Source organism: Gopherus flavomarginatus, chromosome 20, assembly GCF_025201925.1.
Source record: "Gopherus flavomarginatus isolate rGopFla2 chromosome 20, rGopFla2.mat.asm, whole genome shotgun sequence".
NCBI classification, from domain to species: domain Eukaryota; kingdom Metazoa; phylum Chordata; order Testudines; family Testudinidae; genus Gopherus; species Gopherus flavomarginatus.
Genome location: NC_066636.1, coordinates 21,312,871 through 21,331,631, shown reverse-complemented (window position 1 = coordinate 21,331,631; position 18,761 = coordinate 21,312,871). Strand labels below are relative to the sequence as shown.

General features: G+C 50.2%; 1 protein-coding gene and 1 long non-coding RNA gene across 2 annotated transcripts; one reads left to right on the top strand and one right to left on the bottom strand.

Annotated features, from left to right (window-relative positions):
* Nucleotides 1-1,514: 1,514 nt before the first annotated feature.
* Nucleotides 1,515-16,112, bottom strand: UBQLN4 (ubiquilin 4). Its single transcript, XM_050930829.1, has 11 exons — nt 15,928-16,112; nt 13,858-14,009; nt 10,507-10,724; nt 9,821-10,083; nt 8,253-8,411; nt 7,545-7,770; nt 6,729-6,868; nt 5,778-5,861; nt 5,198-5,313; nt 4,331-4,508; nt 1,515-2,543 (listed from the first exon to the last, which is right to left on the bottom strand). The coding sequence occupies exons 1-11, from the start codon at nt 16,090-16,092 to the stop codon at nt 2,391-2,393; spliced, it is 1,854 nt and encodes a 617-aa protein (XP_050786786.1). The 5' UTR covers nt 16,093-16,112; the 3' UTR covers nt 1,515-2,390.
* Nucleotides 16,113-16,428: 316 nt separating this feature from the next.
* Nucleotides 16,429-17,871, top strand: LOC127038282 (uncharacterized). Its single transcript, XR_007770612.1, has 9 exons — nt 16,429-16,568; nt 16,686-16,724; nt 16,764-16,802; nt 16,998-17,036; nt 17,076-17,114; nt 17,232-17,270; nt 17,466-17,504; nt 17,544-17,582; nt 17,622-17,871. It is a non-coding gene; the product is annotated as an uncharacterized LOC127038282 (long non-coding RNA).
* The last annotated feature ends 890 nt before the right edge of the window (nt 17,872-18,761 follow it).

The following is an 18,761-nucleotide window of genomic DNA, read 5'->3' as shown; positions in this document are numbered from 1 at the left end:
CCTTTGCAACTGCTGGCTCAGAGAGGACGTAAACCCTGCGCTGAGTGATCAGAGCTCCCCGCAGGTAAAATGCCTGCCTTTCCCCAGGAAGTCTGCCCCATTCCTAAGCTAGATTGCTGGCAGAGCAGAAAATCCCTCCAAGGACTGCGCAGGCAGCCTTCTGAGCAAACGCAGAGCAGCTACGGGGGCTGACCATGAGTATTACGAGAACTCTCCACTCCTCACTTTCCTGGGCAGTAATTTCACCATCTTGCCTTTAAATAGCACTATTATCCTTAGATCTCCAAGCTCCTTTACACGTGGGGAAACCAAGGCAGAGAGGGGTGAAGTGGTTTGCCCAGTCACTCAGCAGACCTTCAGCACAACCAGGATTAGAACCTAAGCCTCCTAAATCCCAGTCCACACTGCCTCCATAGGACACATGCTGTGGCAAAAGAGGCAACATCTCTGTCCCCATCTCACACACAACCTCCTTTTTCCTCTCTCTCCTTCTCTCCCAGCAGCCACTGCCCCAGCTACACTCTGACAAAAGGATGTAGGATACATCCTTCGGACTAACGGAGATGGACTCGCTTGGAATGGTTTAATAGAAATGAAGGAATCAGGGAAAGCTCAGGATCACTCACCATCCCACACTCCCCATAAGAGAGCTGACTTGATACATGTCCACCACCAAATATGAAGCCCAGGGCAAGTGCCTGTGCTAACTTCCGAACAGCTGGAGGCCAAGTCAACAGTCTGTGATCCATCACAACACAGCCCAGTGGGTTGCTTTGAGAACCTGAGGTGTAGTCATCTGTGTATGGAACTGACCAACCAACTGTACTCCTCAGGATCGCCCCAGCCTTGGAGGAAGCTAGACAAGAGAGGCACTCATTGGGTGGTGGTTCTGCTTCCTACCAGGAGTTCTGACCCACAGCCTATTGACGTCAGTGGAAAGAGTGCCACTGGCCTTTGGTGAGCTTTGGATCAGGTCAATGGAGAGAGGAGGTCAAACGAAACATGAGGTAACCCTGCTACAGAGGAGATGCTAACAAGTCATACACACTCTCAAAGTTCTAAGTACATGGGAGGTTTCTAACAAGACACCCCTAGCATCTGACATTAGTCAAGTTGCCAGCATGGGCTTCCTGGTGCATCTCAGCCAGCATCAGAAAGCTTCTTGCCACAACTAGAGCAAGGGTGCCCACAAAAACAGGCCAACGGTCTGCACCATCTGCAGGATAAGGGCAGGGGGGAAAAATCTGATCAACCACAGGTCACTCAAGGGCCACAGAGTCCCAAAGGGTAAATGCAGCCATCCAGGAAAATACGTGGAGCAAGGGTAGACAGATGGTTGAGTTCATTTCTTTTCAGTAAGAGTGGTATGCAAATTTAGATGCAAATGACGTAGCTGTATTGGCTCCTGGGAAGCTACCTCGCTGGTCCTCAGGAGGGTGGACTCATTGTGAGGTTTGAGCACCCCTGAATTAGAAAGCAGATGTACAAACAGAGAAGAACGAGGACTTTCAACATTTTCCAGTGGAGAGAAAGATCTTTGTTAATTTTTTTTCCTCCCCATTTTGCTTTTACACTTTCAAAAACCAAACAGCAGAGACACAAGAGCCACCACCCCCGTAACGCCACAGTGCGAGAGAACTGTAGTGTTTGGGCAGAAAACTGCTTCTCGAAAGTTCCCCTTGGCAGGGGACACTAATTCCAAAACTTGGGTTGAAAACAATAAAATAAAATAAAATAAGAGGATGGGCCTGATTCTCAATCACATCAAGGCACATTTACACCACTCTGGCAGCATGGAGGGGTGGGGGGAGGGGGCTCAAAGCAAATGTAATTTACACCCAATGTTAAGTGCCCCTTTACACACTTCCAAAGTGGAGTAAATGAAAATCACGCCCAGTGCATCTGATGGGAGTATTTGAAGACAAATGACATCAGAAACATCCAAGTCATTTCAGTCCCTCTTTTGATCCGTTCCTGATAAGACGCTGGGGAGAAAAACTCAGCCTAGGTTTAAATATTTGCCCGGAGGAATAACGTACAGTTAAAATCAAACTACTCAAACACAATCATTCAGGTAAGTAACTAGAAGTATCGCCTCTACCATCTAGAGAGGGAAGAGTGTCTGAGATACAGAGGGCATATTTAGGAAAAATACACATCTGGTCTCTGTGGCCACTTGCTGAGAATCGGGATCCACACACAAGCCAGTTAAGAGAGCATTTCAACATGAAATCTTAACTTAGTAGGAATGTCAGGGTGAAGCTGTATCTTTGTTTGTTTGTTTTAAATACATGGACAGCTGTCAGAAAATGATGGTGGGTCTTCCTGAAAGGCCCCTGTGTGTGTGGGGGGGGTGTGTGTTTGATGACTGTGGGACAGCATGACTGAGTTTAAGAAGGCTGGGAGCCCAGCAGTCTCTCAATAGCTGCATTGATGTCTCCACCGGTGGCGATGAGCGCTTGGAGGTTAGCCTCGCGGTTAATGAAGCCCATAGCGTTCAGCTGCTCCAGCTGCTGTTGGAATCGCACTTCGGGGCTCTGCACCTGCCAGGGGAAGGGAATCAAAGATCTTAGATTGGGACAGATAACACTACAGAGCGAGGGCCAGATGCCCAGCTGGTGTAAATGGGAGTAGCTCCATTGAAGTCAAGGGGCCAGCTCCCAAGAGTGGCTCAGATGAAGGCAATGGAGTTGTACTCATGCCTGGCAGCTGAGGATCCTATCCAGTTAAAATCTATTAAGAATTGAGAGAAGTTTGTATGACCCTCACCACTGTAGTATAGAAGTACCTTGATAGACATAGGCGTATATGTGGTCAAACCCTTTCTGGTGGGTAGTAAACCCTTGGTAATTATTTGATGCTTTTCACTAGAAGATCTCAAAACACTCTGGCAGAGGCGAGTTTGCCCCACCACCGCAGTCCACCCTTGAGGCACAGAGAGAAAAAGTGACTCGCCCACAGTGCCTGGGTGGCAGAACTGAAGAACCCAGGTCTCCTGAATTCTAGGCTGGTGCCTGAGTCACCAGGCCAAGCTCTTTCCCACAATCAATAGGCATGTAATCGTCACATGCTAAATTCTCTTTGCTCCAGCCAAAGTACAGCCACTTCTGGGCTGGCACATTTCATAGGGCACAGTGTTGGATGGGGAATACTATGCCCAAGAAAAAGCTGCTGTGGGCACTCGCAGTCTCCAGGCGGGATGTGACCAACACCCCCGATTCATGTAAAAGATGCCACAGTATGAGCCGTTTTCAGAAAGATGGCACCGCCAGTGGTGTCGTGCCTCCTAGCACGACGCTATGGTATTGAGCAGTGTGGCCTTGTGAACAGGGCATGGGAATGGGGCTCTGGAGACTTGAGTGCTTTTCCCGGATCTGCCACTCACTTGCTGGGTGACCCTGGGCAAGCTACCCCTCTCTGTGCCTGAGGTTCCCCATCTATAAAATGGGAGTAGTGATCCTGAACTGCTTTGTGAAGTGCTTTGAGATCTATGGCAGATAAGAGCTAGGGAACACAAGAACATAAGAATGGCCATATAGGGTCAGATCAAAGGTCCATCTAGCCCAGTATCCTGTCTTCCAACAGTGGCCAATGCCAGGTGCCCCAGAGGGAATGAACAGAACAGGGAATCATCAAGTGATCCATCCCCTGTCGTCCATTCCGAGCTTCGGGCAAACAGAGGCAAGGACACCATCCCTGTCCACCCTGGCTAATAGCCATTGATGGACCTATCCTCCATGAACTTATCTAGTGCTTTTTTGAAACCTGTTATAGTCTTGGCCTTCACAACATCCTCTGGCAAGGAGTTCCACAGGTCGACTGTGCGTTGTGTGAAGAAACACTTGCTTTTGTTTGTTTTAAACCTTTTGAGAACCCCTAGTTCTTGTGTCATGAGAAGGAGCAAATAGCACTACCTTATTTACTTTTTCCACACCAGTCATGATTTAATAGACCTGTCATATTCCCCTTTAGTCGTCTCTTTTCCAAGCTGGAAAGTCCCAGTCTTATTAATTGCTCATCATACAGAAGCTGTTCCATACTCTTAATGTTTGTTGCCCTTTTCTGAACCTTGTCCAATTCCAATACATCTTTTTAGAGATGGGGTGACATCTGCACACAGTATTCAAGGGACTATTATTGGATCAAAATGTTGACAGGGAGTATTGCAGTTTGGCTCCTAATCGCCCACAATATTTACCATGCATCTTGCTGTAATGGGTGGAACTAATAAGCACCTGGCTTATGACAACAGCTGTAGGATGCCTTGACGATCATATGGTACTGGGAGAATGGCAGCTGCATGGGCACAAGCAGGTTGCATATTACGTACTTGAGAGTTTCCTGCAGCCAAGAGTTGGATCATCTGCTGCATGAGTTGCTGTTGGGGGTTACTGCCCCCGGCTGGAGAGGCACTGGCAGGCGTCGAAGTGGAGGATACAGGGTTCTCTGGGATTGTGCTTCCTCCTGCGGAGGATGGGGGGATTCGAGGCATTCCAAAGGAACCGAGGCTGAGAATGAAAGAACACTCGCTGCAGGAGATGCTACAAGGTCGCTCCTGCCTGTCTCTCTGGGATTGCACGGTACAAGCGTTCTCATAACAGGGTGTGGAGCCTTTTCTAGGTCGCCAGTTTGAATCCAGCCAAGGGCAGGAGCAACTGGCTGCCATTATCATGGGACGGCGGTTCCATGGCTTCTGTGAAACAAGCCAGTCGGTCCCAGTCCTGGGCCTACTGAGCAGATACCTACATCACTAGACCATGCAGAACTGGGATTATCAGGTTCCCTTGTTAGCAATCTCGGCAGAAGACAAGAACTAAAGGGACTGTGAAGACTGCACTCCCCCCTCCCCCATACAAGGAATCCTCACTCTAGTGAAGGACTAAGAGGCGCTGGCAGGATTATTTGCCCCGATGTGCCTATCCATCTCCAGGGCTGTGCATCTCAAACCTTTCCCCAGTGCTAAATTCAGGCGATATTAAATACTCTGAATTGCAGACCAGAAGGGGGCTCTTGTAATTCCTGAAAGAGAGCAGCAGGGGGAGCCCTCAGCAAGTGTGAGCAAGCAGAAGAACCAGCTAATTCACCAGAGGCTGCACACAGCTGTGCTGGAAAGTAGCTGGGGACTTGCCACTGCTCCCCCAAGGCAGACCTGCCAGACAGGTTTTGCAGGTCTGAGTCTGATCTAAGGCCTTGTTACCTTGGCACTAGTCCCGGGGCCTCCGTTTGCAGCGTCTGGAGTCCCTGCTGGATCTGGAGGAGAGCTTGCATGGCTCTGGGGTTCGTCAGGATTGAGAGGGAGTCTGGGTTCTGCATCTTGGAAATAAGGAAGGTAAAATTCAACAGTTACCAAAGATTCAGTTTCCTTCAGTCAAAGATTTGCATTAGAGGCAGGAGGGCCCTGGCCAGACAAAGCCCTTTAAACATGAGCTCTAGGGATCATCCAATGGGACACAGCAGGATCTAGTAGTTACAGCAAGACAGTGGATTCTTGGATCCATTTCTCCGTCAGTTCTCAAAGCCTTAGTTGCATCACCTACCAAGGGAAAGCCTCTGTTCGTTCAGCATCACAGCCCACCCCGACAGGACTCATGTTCATGCTCCAAAACGTCTGTTAGTCTATAAGATGCCACAGGACTCTTTGCTGCTTTTACCGATAGGACTGTGCACCTCCTGTGAGCCTTTGGCTGAAGGACCACAGGCTTCCCCCACTGCAAAAGCCATGGAACAGTTCTGGACCACAGGATAGCCAGTGCAGAGCGAGGGACTAGGCTCCTTACCTGCTGCAGAAAGACGGGGAGCTGAAGCCGCAGCTGCTCCTGAAGCTGCGGGTTCCCGGCAAAGAGTGGGACGTTTACCATCATCTGCCAGAAGACAGCACACACAGCATGAGTCAATGGGGTTATTAAACTCTCTTCATGGCCTAGTTCCATAGAAGAACATGTTAACATGTGGCCTGCATCGTGCAGGAGGTCAGACTAGATGATCATAACGGTCCCTTCTGACCTTAAAGTCTATGAGTCTAACTGGGTCCTTAACACCCCTTGCCACTGGTGGCTTTGGTATGTTCCACTTCCAACAGGAACTGACAGCCTGATCCTGCCATCAGAGATGAATGGGAGGTGCAGCCAGCAGAAGGGGTGGAAATGCTTTTTAGTGAAGACCTTCCACCTCCCATTCCTTTAGAGATGATTGCATGGCTCCCGGAGTGCTGAGATACACATCTCTCTCCACCCTCACCCTGATCCAAGATGAAATACAGCCCAGTATGGCAGCCGCAGAAAGCTGTTACCCAGAAGAGTTGGTGGCTCTCAAGCCAGGTTCACGGCGGGCATGTGCATCTGACTCACAATAGCTACTGGCACTGGCTAACCTCACCTTTTCTGGCAGTCTGAGCAGACGGGCTGAGGACTGAATGGGCCATTGGAATCTGAATTTCCCCTCTCATCCCTCCCAGGTCAGGAAGACAGCACAGTGAGGCTGGTGCCTGCCCTCCCTCTGCCCAGGTTGTACACACTGTGTGGATATGCAGAGGACTTCATTCGTCTGGGATCTCTGTCCTGTGGCTGGGCTCATGCAACTAAGAAGCACAATAGAGCTCCGAGCCTGGTCTATCAGAACTCTGCTTCCTTAAAATGAGCAATGTCTCATGCTATAGTGACAGAACGTCTGCATCTGTGCTGGGTCCCAGGACTTGTTTGTGACAGAGGAAGATGCTGCTACGTTTTTACCTGTGCTGCGAAGTCTGGGTTCTGGGAGAGAGTCTGCATCATACTGCGCATGTAAGGGGCAGAGATCATGTTCTGCATCAGCTGGGGGTTCTCTGAAATCTGCTGCAGGAGACCTTGCATCTCTGGGCTGTTAAACATCCCTGCAGCAATACAGGAGAGAGCAAAACTTACAAGTCTGATCGCAGCTAACACAGGAGCTAAAATCAAGCACGAAACACACAGAAGATGGAGGCCGTGTTTGAATTTAGTGTTGGTAGAAGGTGGAGCATACAGCAACACTGAGCAATCTCGATGTTCATTTCTCACCAGCTGCTCTTCGTAAGAGAAAGGGTGAGAGGGCAAGGCAACATGTGCTCCTGACCATTTGAGATTTTCCAGTGGGACATGGGGGTGTAGATGCTGGAGAGGAAATCCAGCAGAGTAGTGGTTAACCCTTTTCAGGCTGAGTAAGTAAATAAGCCAAGGATGGGCTACACCAACACATGGAAATGCTCTCATCTTAAACAGCAGCAGCCCAGGGAGACTACAAATCCCAGCATGCAATGCTCCATCTTGAGCAGCCAGGCAGGGAGTACTTTGTCTCCATGGGCTCCCCCTACAGCTGCTACCTGTCTCATCCTGTGCCCCTGGAGAACCCCAATGCAGCCCTTGGGCAGGCACATGAGGAATAACCCATTCTAGTTTGCCACAGGGCCAGAATGGCCAATCTGATGAACGCGGCCGCTACAGCAAACATACAAATGCTAGAAGTAATCTGATGCTATCTACCCCTGACCGGTTTGTCTTGTCACCGGCGCCTCGCTACCGGATACGTACCAGTCCCCAGGTTGGCAGCGTTGATCCCAAAGGGATTGGATACAGTGGGTGTGCTCTGGGTTGCCGTTGATCCGGTACTCCCTTCACTGCTGGGAACCTGGGCTTGGGAGGTGGGCGGGGTGGGGCTCCAGGGGTTGGGTAAAGGCTCTCTATTTTCCGTCCGTAAAGGCTGGGAGCTCGAGCTGTCGGAGTTCCCAGCCAAGGATGAGAAAGGATTGTTGCCAAACTAGAAAGAGAGAGATCGCTGAATCAGACCCCGTAAAGGAGAGCAGACTAAACCCACCACCGTACAAGAATACCAGGCTCTTATATAGCGCTTTTCACCAGCAGTGCTCAAAGCGTTTCGCAATCTTTAATGCGTTCAGCCTCACAGGACGGTGCTATTATACCCGGCTTTCACTGAGGCACAAAGGGGCTAGTGACTTGTCCAAGGTCATACAGGGAGTCTGTGGCAAGCAGGGAACTGAACCCAGGTCTCTCAAGTCTTAGACAAGTGCCTGAACCAGCCTGCCTCTTCTGGAGGCGTCAATGGAACACATGGGGCACAGATCACACACCAGGACTCGCGACACCCTCTGTGCAGTTTCCCTGCTGAGGAATCTGCACCACACCACACAGACAGCTGGACAAATGAGCTCTACCACCACCTGCAGGTGGGGGGGATAAGACCCACCAATCTACCCCAACTGGAGCAGGAGTGCTCCATACCTGCTCCCTGGCTGCGCTAAACATGGGCTCCTGGATGTCGGTGTACATCCGGCGCAGGGCGTTGTATCCTCCTGGGATGCTCTCTAGGTTACTCAGAGCTCGGTCCTGGTTCCGCATCATCTCCTGCATCATGGCGGGATTGCGGGCCAATTCCATTGTCTGGGGGAAGGAAAAGAATTTGGGGAGATCAGGCCCATTTACACCACAAAAGATTCCAGTGGCTTGAACTATGGGTGGCACCGCCCCTAGCAGTACCACCACTGTTCTACATCCAAGCACTGAAAAAAAATAAGTCTCGACCTCCTGGGAGAAAAGCATAAATAAACTCATTTTACAGACAGAGGGTGGAAATCATTTGTCCAAGATAATGCACAGCAAGGGAAGAGAACCCAGAATCCTAGCCCCTCAAGTTCCCTGCTATCGCTGCTAAGCTACGATGCCTTCCTTTTTTCACAATCTCAATTCAGCTGGTTAGGATCATGTAGTTTCTATGCAAGATCAAGTCACCTCTGCCCAAATGCCTGGCTAACACCCCCAGGATGGACTGCATTTGAAAACTGTCCAAAGGTTAACAAGAAAACGATTCCCTCACGTTTCAGTAAAAATAAAACCATCTTGTAGCTCCAGACCTCCGACAGGTCCTCCAGATCTCAGATAGGTTCTGCCTTTCTGGGGAAAGTCCAGCTCCAACTCAAAGAACCAAAGCACAGATCATTCACAAGACGATTTAGTCCAACTACACACAGTGACAATTCACTGGGAGTTTAGAAGCTGAGAATTGGTTAGCGTGGCCCAAGCAGGGGTAAGACTAGGAGTAACAGACTGAAATTGGGCAGAGAAAACATCGGGACAAATATCAAGAAACATCTGCCGACAATGAGATCTCTTCTTCTCCCAAGGGACGTGATGGAAGTCTTGTCACTTGCTGTATTTAAAACTAGAGTTCTCATTGCTTCCTGGCGCTCCCGCCTGATTCCATCTGTTGTCTCTTGTCTAATACACAAGCACAGACCAAAAGACAATCTAAGTATCACCTAGTATGAGAGGGTTCTGATCCAGGACTGGGGCTTGTAAGCACTATGGTAATAAAAATACTTAGAAATAATGAAACGAACAGCCCTGAAGAACACACTGTAGAGAACAATCCTACACTGGCAGTGGGAGATGTACCATAAGATCTTTCTCTGCCATCTTTAATTCCTATGGAAAGCAACGCCTTTTGCTTCTGGTCCTGCAATAGACCACTCTAGATCCTTTCAGCCCCGATGCATGTGATCTGTTCAGCAGCACTGACATAGGTAGAAGGATTGGAAGCACATGGGTGCATGACTGTGGTACACACAACATACATAAGCTTACACACAGACCATTGTGTGTCTGGGAGGAGCCTGCAGCAGGGAGATAAAGAATCTGATCTCTGAATCAACTGGCTCTGGACTCCGCTCGCACCCTTTACAGAACGGACACTGATGGGAGCAAAGAGAAGAGAGAAGCGAGAAGCTGGGGAGTCCGCACTGATGATCTCTGAGGCACCTGAAATAGGCTCTCAGGCGTAAACTCTCACCCACCTGTCTCATGAGCTCGGGGTTGTTCAGCATGTGGCTTATCTCAGGGTTTCGTTCCATCAGTTGCTGCATTTGGGGATTGGCCATGATCATCTGTCTCATGAGGTCGGGGTTGGACATCATGTTCTGCACAAGGGGGTTCTCCATAATCTGCGAAAGCATCTCTGGGTTGGACATCAGCTGCCGTTGCATCTGCTGCTGAAGCTCCATGAAATTGGCGGAGCCCATCCCGAGGCTGCCGAGCCCGGTGACACCACCAAAGCCAGCTGGAGAGGGAACAAGACATGGAGAGAGACGCACGCCAGTTAGTGCGGTTATCTGCAACTGGAAAGAGAGGGTGGGGTACGGGTGGGCGGGTTGGCTGAATTCTATCCACTGCAACCCAATGATACTTCATTGCTAATACCGCCACCTTCCAGTTCTGTAATAGCCAGCTTTGACAGAAAGCTTCTTACCCACAGAACTCCAGGTGCTTTACAAAGGAGGGCAGTACTATTAGCTCCATTTTACAGATGGGGACACTGAGGCACAGAGTGGAGAACTGACTTGCCCAAGGTCACCCAGCAAGTGGCAGACTCAAGAATAGGACCCAGAAACCCTAATGCGTGGCCCCCTTTCTTTAACCACTGGGCAACTCTCCCTTCACAGAATAGGCACTGGGATGCCAAGAAACCAAAGTTGTCACCTACAGAGGATGGATGCAGCGTTGCTGGGCGCTCCATCTCCAGCACCTGCCGTGGTCTCTGCGCCGCTGCTCCGCCTGCTGCTGCTCCCAGCGTCAGAGAGGGCGCTGCTGGAGGTGGAAGGCTGAGGTGCTACAGCGGGAGAGGAAGGGGTTGTAGTGGGGACGGCAGTGGCAGCAGGAGCGGCAGGGGCAGGGGTAGAAGCAGCTGCAGGATCTTGAACCCTACCAAAAAAACCAAAACAAAACAGGTCACATCTCGGGCTCAGTAATCTAAATAGCACCACCTGCAGCTCCTAAGAGGAACTTCGGAATGTCCATGTCAGATCAATGGGACATCTGCTCTGGATGCTTCCATCCAGCCCCCTGTGTGTTCTTTCAAATCCCCCCCACCTCCAGCTGGTGACAAGGTTCCTGCCATGATCTTCTACAACATCCCTGGCCAGTGTAATGGAGGCACTAGTCTCATTCTGAATGACGTCTAACCCCTTCTTGAATCATGCTAAGCTATTTGCCTCAATAATACCCTGCACCAGAGTTCATTCCAACCAGGAAAAGCCTCCTGCTGCCTCATTAGAAACCTCAGCAGGTTAAACCATGCTTACCGCAATAATCATTTGCTTTTCTGTAATGCCTTCCATCTGTAGAGCCAACCTGAACGGGTAGCCTAGAACCATGATTTCCCCCCATGTTTCTCTTTTTCAACTTCCCTGGAGCATTTACAAGCCCAACATTATTGGACTAGTGCATGAGAGGTTTCAACTGACAGTGGATTACAAACAAGCATAATTATCTCATCTTCATTCTCCAAGATGGGCAAAAGCAAATATGTCACTGACGTTAATTTTAAAAATCATTTCAGATTCAATAACTGAAGTCTTTATCAAGGAAAGAATTTGGTTTTTCGCATATATATATATACCCTGAACTCTGACAACGTCTCTAATATTAAATATTCTCCAGTTTGTTTCCCATTTTGTTTTAACAAGTCACAAACTTCAATGTTTAATATTACATTCTTTAGTTACCAGCATTTTGATTGCTAAATAGACACAGTCAATGTATACTGTCTGATCTTCTCTTTACCCTACTATGCTGGTTAAATACAACTGAAGATAACTACAGCCCCCATTCTGCAAATGTGACAGCCACAATCTTGGCAGACACTCCAGGGACTGAACCAGGGACCAGCAGAGCTAAAAGCATGAGATGCTACAGCTTGAGCTAACGCTCTGTAAAAACAGGGGGCTGTAACAAGCCATATTCTCTGTGGACTGGCACAAATGGGGACCTGGAACATACACCCGCCAGTGAATGACACAAACAAACACTTATACACGTGTTTAAATTTAAGCACATGAGCGAACCTGCTGAAGTCAAGGCTACAGTTAAGATGCACAAGTGTTTGCAGGACTACGGTTATAACTACAAGATTAGGGGGAAAGGGTTCACTACTGCTGGGCTTTAACTTTGCACATTTGACAGTGCTCTATGTCTGGTGTCCCCTCTTTGTTTGGGTCTTTAACAGCAGCAGGAGAAAGAAATGTCTCTGAAAATAGGAAAATCTACAAAGGCATAAAAATCAACTAGGGGGTGCAGGGCCAAACCTGAAATTACTTTGAGCTTTCTGAAATTGACTAGATTTCCAGCTGCTGCAGCCTTATGCTTTAACAAAATATGCTGGGAAGTGACTCAATAATGTGGATGGCAAATAATGTCACTTGAGCTGAGCAAAAATGAATGCAGTTTTTCTTTTTTTTTTTTTTAAGACACAAATATTCTGGGAACATCTGAGAATGGGGGAAGGGAGTGATCAGGCCAGGAAAGGGTAATCTGGACTCATCCTCCTTTTAGAGATCAGAGGCTTGAAGCTTGCAGAGACAGCCACTGTCTTTTAAAGAATGCCCAACTGGCCGGATATCTCGTTAGAGACAAACTATCTGTAGAGTCCTTCTCCACACAGCCCTCCAAAAGCTTCCAGTGCTACCATCTACCTCTGTTTATTAGGCCTTTCACCTCCCACCACTCAAACAAAAGCAGCTGAAGCAGAGTGTGCCTAGCTAGCTGTTATAAAACACTGGATCCAGAGACCTAGCAGAAGCAGAGCTAGATGCATAACTCCCCGGGTAGCAAGCTCAAGGCTGGTGGGAGGGTAGGAACAGTCAGCTCTCACTCAGAGGGAGGCAGGGCAGGGCAGGGCAGGAAGCAAAGCGGATAGGAAATAGGAAGTTTAAAGTAAAAGGAAGGGGGGGTAGTTGGACACAGATCACTTGATCCTCTCTGCGCAGGAAGAAGCTGTCATGTTTGCAATAAGCACTACAGCACCTTTACCAATGACCATCACACAGAATAAAATGAATGACACTGGCCAGATGTTTACTGCACCCTTTGAAATCGTTTGTGAGCACTGCAAAGACAGCAGTAAATGGCATCAACCTACCACTCTACACAGAAATGCAGAATTTGGCATACGGGCCTTCTGCCATGACTGACAATACCCGTGCTTCTTTTAAAAATACATTGATCTTTAATGAGCCAGTGAGCAAGGACTCCCAAGGGGGCAATGCAGCTTCACAAAGAGACGCAGCCCGGTCTGTTCACCAGCACACGGCTGCTCAGGCAGCAACGGGAACCCAGGAAATTGTTGCGAAGGGCACTGAGAAAACAACAACACGTGTTCACATCTAAAATGCAGCAACTGCTCTTGGAATCATTTGACATCTAGGACATTTACTTAAGTTTCATCTGGTGGCATCTGAAATGTTGATTTTCATACATGTTTCTTAGCTCCCCGAACTATGTACTGTGGATAAAGCTTTGTACTCACTGCATGTCTTTCATCAAAGGATCTCAAAGCACTTGAGAGAGCAGGAACTAAAGGTCAAGGAACAGGAGTCAGGAGAGCTAGGGTCTGGTCCTTGGCATCAGTGCTGACAATATGCTGGCTTTAGGAAAGTCACTTAACCTCTGTCAGTCTCTCCAGTTGTAAAATGGGGATGATACCTACTTGCCTGGGTTGGCGTAAGCATTAACTAATGCTCGTCAATCATAAATTCTTTTCAAATGTAAAGCTCTACATAATAATTAGAGCGACGAAAGCTCAAACCCCAAGTAGCAGTAATAACCATTCTACAGATGGTTACAATGAGGCAAAAACAGGTTACGTGATTTACACTTGTGTCAGAAAGGGGAACAGAACCCAGGAGTCCTACCAAGCACCACCACAGAGCCAGAAATTGAACCCAGGAGTTTTGACTCCCAGTACCCTGCTTTAGCCACTGGACAAAACACTGCCTTACTAACATACTTTCTTCACAAAGTAAGTTTCTGACAGCACCAGGAAGGAATGATTTCTTACTTCTGTGGGGTCTTAATGACCAAATGCACAGTCAGCCCGTCTTTGATCCCGTGTTGATTCAAAGTGTCTCCATCCTTCAGGATCTTTCCAGCAAAGATCAGAACCAGCTGATCCTGTTTGGCTTTAAACCGCCTGGAAATCTCTTCTTTGAACTGGAAAACAGACAACAAGGCAATTTAAGAACGTAAGAACGGCCACACTGGGTCATATACAATGGTCCATCTAGCCCAGTATCGCGTCTTCCGACAGCAACCGATGGCAGATACTTCAGAGAGAATGAATAGAACAGGGCAATTATCACATGATCCATCTCCTTCATCCACTCTCAGCTTCTGGCAGTTAGAGTCTGAGGACACAGAGCGTGGGGTTGCATCCCTGACCATCTTGACTAATAGCCATTGACGGCCCTATCCTCCAGGAACTTTATAATTCTTTTTTATAGGCAAAGGAATGAAAGCAGCGATTTTAAAATGTCTAAATGTCTGCAGCAGAACATCACACTCACTACACAGAAGCTACCAACAGCTGATGTTTCTATAGTGCCTCTATCTGAGCTGTTTAACAGTATCCACTTGGGGAGCACAGCTCAGGTTTGAGGAAGGGGCAGGGAGGGAGCCACAGCGCAATTACCTCAAACAGAAACAAGGGCTAACAAAGCCAGGCCAGTTGTCTCTTTTTGATCTCATCCAAAGACATTGTTTATCCTCTGAATATCTATAACCGTTTTTGTCTCTCCACTCATTTGAATTTCATAAAGGGAAACCCAGCTCTTGAGTGATTTTAAAACAGGCCTAGAAACCAGGGAACAACGCTGCATGAGCCAGGGGAAACAGACTAAATGGTCTTTCCTAGGCCTAACACCTACCATCATATTCCTTTTCAGCATGCCATATAGTATAGCTCTACCTGACAACTATTCTTTGGGACGGAGTGGGATTATCCCCTGCACGGCTAATGCAGCCAGCGGGCATTCCTCAGCTTTGCTTTTTGGTAGCCACAGACCATGGGGGAAGACTTCGCAAGGGAAAAGGTTGTTCTCAAAATTCAAAAAGCCACTGGCACCCAGCCCCTGCACTCAACTCCAGCAAACATACAGCTCTGAAGCCTGAGGCCATCCAGGGCACACAGCTAAAAACGCATCCCTCATACCCTCCTCTGAATGCCACATTCACTTAATGCCTTGTTTGTACTCAGGGGCCGCTAGGAATTGAATGTGGAGAAGTGGAGGCCTCAAAGGGGCCAGAAGTGTCTAATTCTAATACCAAGGACTCTGCTACAGTCATCACATCCACGACACCGTCAGCTCAGCCACCATATCCTACACCAGAATCCAACCACGGCCTCTGCCGCCACAAGCAGCACCAGGGATACTTTGCCCTGGTGGCCATGACCACATGTTTCTGCAGCACCGGATGTGCCTTTTAAATCCTTTCACAACCTGTGCTTCTGTGCCCTGAACCCCCATCCACCCCCAGTCCCAGCAGAACCCCAGCCACGCTCCTCCAAACCTCACTCCCCAGCCCTTGGGGCCCCCCACTGCCCAAAATGCGACTCCACTCTCGGGGCCTCGCTGGCACCCAGATTACAAGTACCCGCAACCCATGTCTCAGTCCATCCCCTTCTCGCCCGTCCGCCCACCCACACCTCTCCTGATCCAGTCCCCCCAACTCCTGCCCCACTCCAAATCCAGCTCCCATCAGCCCTTTCACTTCCCCAAATGCTCCCCAGTTTCACACACCCCAGGCCTTTTACCCTCCCCCGCGGAGAAATCTGTCCCCAGCCTCACTCTTCTCCGGCCCCAACCCACCCCGGCTCCACCGCCCGCCCGCCCGCAGCCCCCCACCAACCCCACTACACGCCTGCAGACCCCGGCCCCAAACTCAGCCCCCGGCCCCCGCACGCCCCCCGCCCGCAGCCCCCGGCCCAGCCTCACCCCGGCCCGGCCGGTCCCGGCCCCACTTCCCGCCCGCAGCCCCCGGCCCAGCCCCACTTCCCTCCCGCCCGCAGCCCCCGGCCCGGCCGGTCCCGGCCCCACTTCCCGCCCGCCCGCAGCCCCCGGCCCGGCCCCACCTCCCGCACGGAGGCGCCGTCCCCGATGACGATCTCCTCCTTGTCCTTGGGGGTCTTCACCGTGACCCGGATGAGGAGCCCCCCGGGCCCGGGGCCGCCCAGCTCCGCCTCGCCCTCCCCGCCGGGGCCCGGGCCGCCGCCGCCGCCGCCGCTCGGCTCCGCCATCTTCGCCGCCCGCCCAGCCAGCCAGCCTGGGGGCAGCCGGCGCGGGGAGAGCGGCGCCCGGCCGCTGCAGGGGAGAGAGCCCGGCTCACACCGCCCCCACGCGGCTAGGCGGGGAACTGCCGCCGGGGTCTCAGTGGGGGTAACACGGGAGGGAGCCGCACGGGGCGGTGGACCAGGGAGGGACCTGCAGTGCTGGGCGAGCCACGGAAGGTTCGGACCGGGGTGGGAGCTGCAGGGGGAGGGAGGGGTAGATTCACGGTGCAGGGTGGGGGAAGGACTCCGGGCAGGAGAGGGTAACTGGGGCGGGGGTGGGGTAAACCGTGCGGCATTCTTTCCTTTGGGTTCCCATTCTGACAGCCGGCAAAATAGCGTGGGTGATGTCCCCTTACCAGGAGAAGTGCTGAATGTCGGGATCAGAGGGTTCCGTGGTAGATGAGGATGGAATGTTGGGATCGGAGGGTTCCGTGGTAGCTGGGGTTGAAATGTTGGGATCAGAGGGTTCTGTGGTAGCTGAGGATGGAATGTTGGGATCGGAGGGTTCCGTGGTAGCTGGGGTTCAAATGTTGGGATCAGAGGGTTCTGTGGTAGATGAGGATGGAATGTCGGGATCAGAGGGTTCCGTGGTAGCTGGGGTTGAAATGTTGGGATCAGAGGGTTCTGTGGTAGATGAGGATGGAATGTCGGGATCAGAGGGTTCCGTGGTAGCTGGGGTTGAAATGTTGGGATCAGAGGGTTCTGTGGTAGATGAGGATGGAATGTTGGGATCGGAGGGTTCCGTGGTAGCTGGGGTTGAAATGTTGGGATCAGAGGGTTCTGTGGTAGCTGAGGATGGAATGTTGGGATCGGAGGGTTCCGTGGTAGCTGGGGTTCAAATGTTGGGATCAGAGGGTTCTGTGGTAGATGAGGATGGAATGTCGGGATCAGAGGGTTCCGTGGTAGCTGGGGTTGAAATGTTGGGATCAGAGGGTTCTGTGGTAGATGAGGATGGAATGTCGGGATCAGAGGGTTCCGTGGTAGCTGGGGTTGAAATGTTGGGATCAGAGGGTTCTGTGGTAGATGAGGATGGAATGTTGGGATCGGAGGGTTCCGTGGTAGCTGGGGTTGAAATGTTGGGATCAGAGGGTTCTGTGGTAGATGAGGATGGAATGTCGGGATCAGAGGGTTCCGTGGTAGCTGGGGTTGAAATGTTGGGATCAGAGGGTTCTGTGGTAGATGAGGATGGAATGTTGGGATCGGAGGGTTCCGTGGTAGCTGGGGTTGGAATGTTGGGATCAGAGGGTTCCGTGGTAGATGAGGATGGAATGTTGGGATCGGAGGGTTCCGTGGTAGCTGGGGTTGAAATGTTGGGATCAGAGGGTTCTGTGGTAGATGAGGATGGAATGTCGGGATCAGAGGGTTCCGTGGTAGCTGGGGTTGAAATGTTGGGATCAGAGGGTTCTGTGGTAGATGAGGATGGAATGTTGGGATCAGAGGGTTCCGTGGTAGCTGGGGTTGGAATGTTGGGATCAGAGGGTTCTGTGGTAGCTGAGGATGGAATGTTGGGATCAGAGGGTTCCGTGGTAGCTGGGGTTGGAATGTTGGGATCAGAGGGTTCTGTGACAGCTGGGAAGGAACAGATAGGAGAGAACAGTTCTGACTGGTAGCTGGGAATAGGCATCTGGAGTGAGAAGGAAAAGTGTGAATTAAGTGTAGTGAGAGCCCTGTCTATACTACAGTGTCCATTTCCAGAGCTGCGCGGGTGGTTAATGATGGCTGTGCAGTCTGCTGTTGTGGGCCAGGCCTAGGGGTATCAGCAAGGGATAGCATTTTATTCAAGATCCACCCGTAGGTTTGCTGAGATGGCAACAAAAACACAGAGAGAAATACAAGTTGCCCTTTTAGGACATGTCTACCATAGCAATACTGGTACCCATATTTCAGTCACTGCAACAATGGGGCAGTTGGCCTGGGGCTGAGCAGCAGGTAAAGACAAGGGCCCAGCTGTTTCTTCTAAGGTGTGTATCTATCTAGGGTACTTACATGGCCCATTGGCCCCACTGCCTTAGTATCGGGGTCCATCCCAAGTTATAGTGTATTTATCCTGTAAATAACCCCCTGTAGGGCAGGGCAGGGCAGTTGTCCCCAGTTTTTACACATGGGGAACTGAGGCACAGAAAGATTAAATGATTTGCCCAAGGTCACCAAGGAAGTCTATGACAGAGCAGGGAATCCCCAAGTCCCACTCTAATTAGCTATAAAGCCTGTCAGAGGGAGGGTTCAAAGGCTCCTCCCACATACCCACACTAGTTTGCTGTTGTAGAGGAACCATAAAAAGCGCTGCTGCGAGGTGCTCCTGTGGAAAGCTAAAGGAAAAGGAGGGTGATTATAGTAGTTTGACAGAAAATGAATCTCTTAATGTAAGTATCAGTGTGAAAGTAACTGAATTAGTTATTTGATTCTAGGGGGTACCTGTGCTACAAATGTAGTTATATTGTGGGTACAAAGTTGTTAAAGCAGAGTTTGTGTGAAGCTAGTTCCCTTTCCTCCCCACCCCAATCCCCTGATATTCAGCATTCTTGATTGGGGACAGACTTTGTCAAAGTGGCTAGCTTCTGCTGGGATGCTTATAGCTAGACTTCTGTAAGTCATAAAGTTTTTGGGGTGCTACACATCGATCCTGTTCCATGACT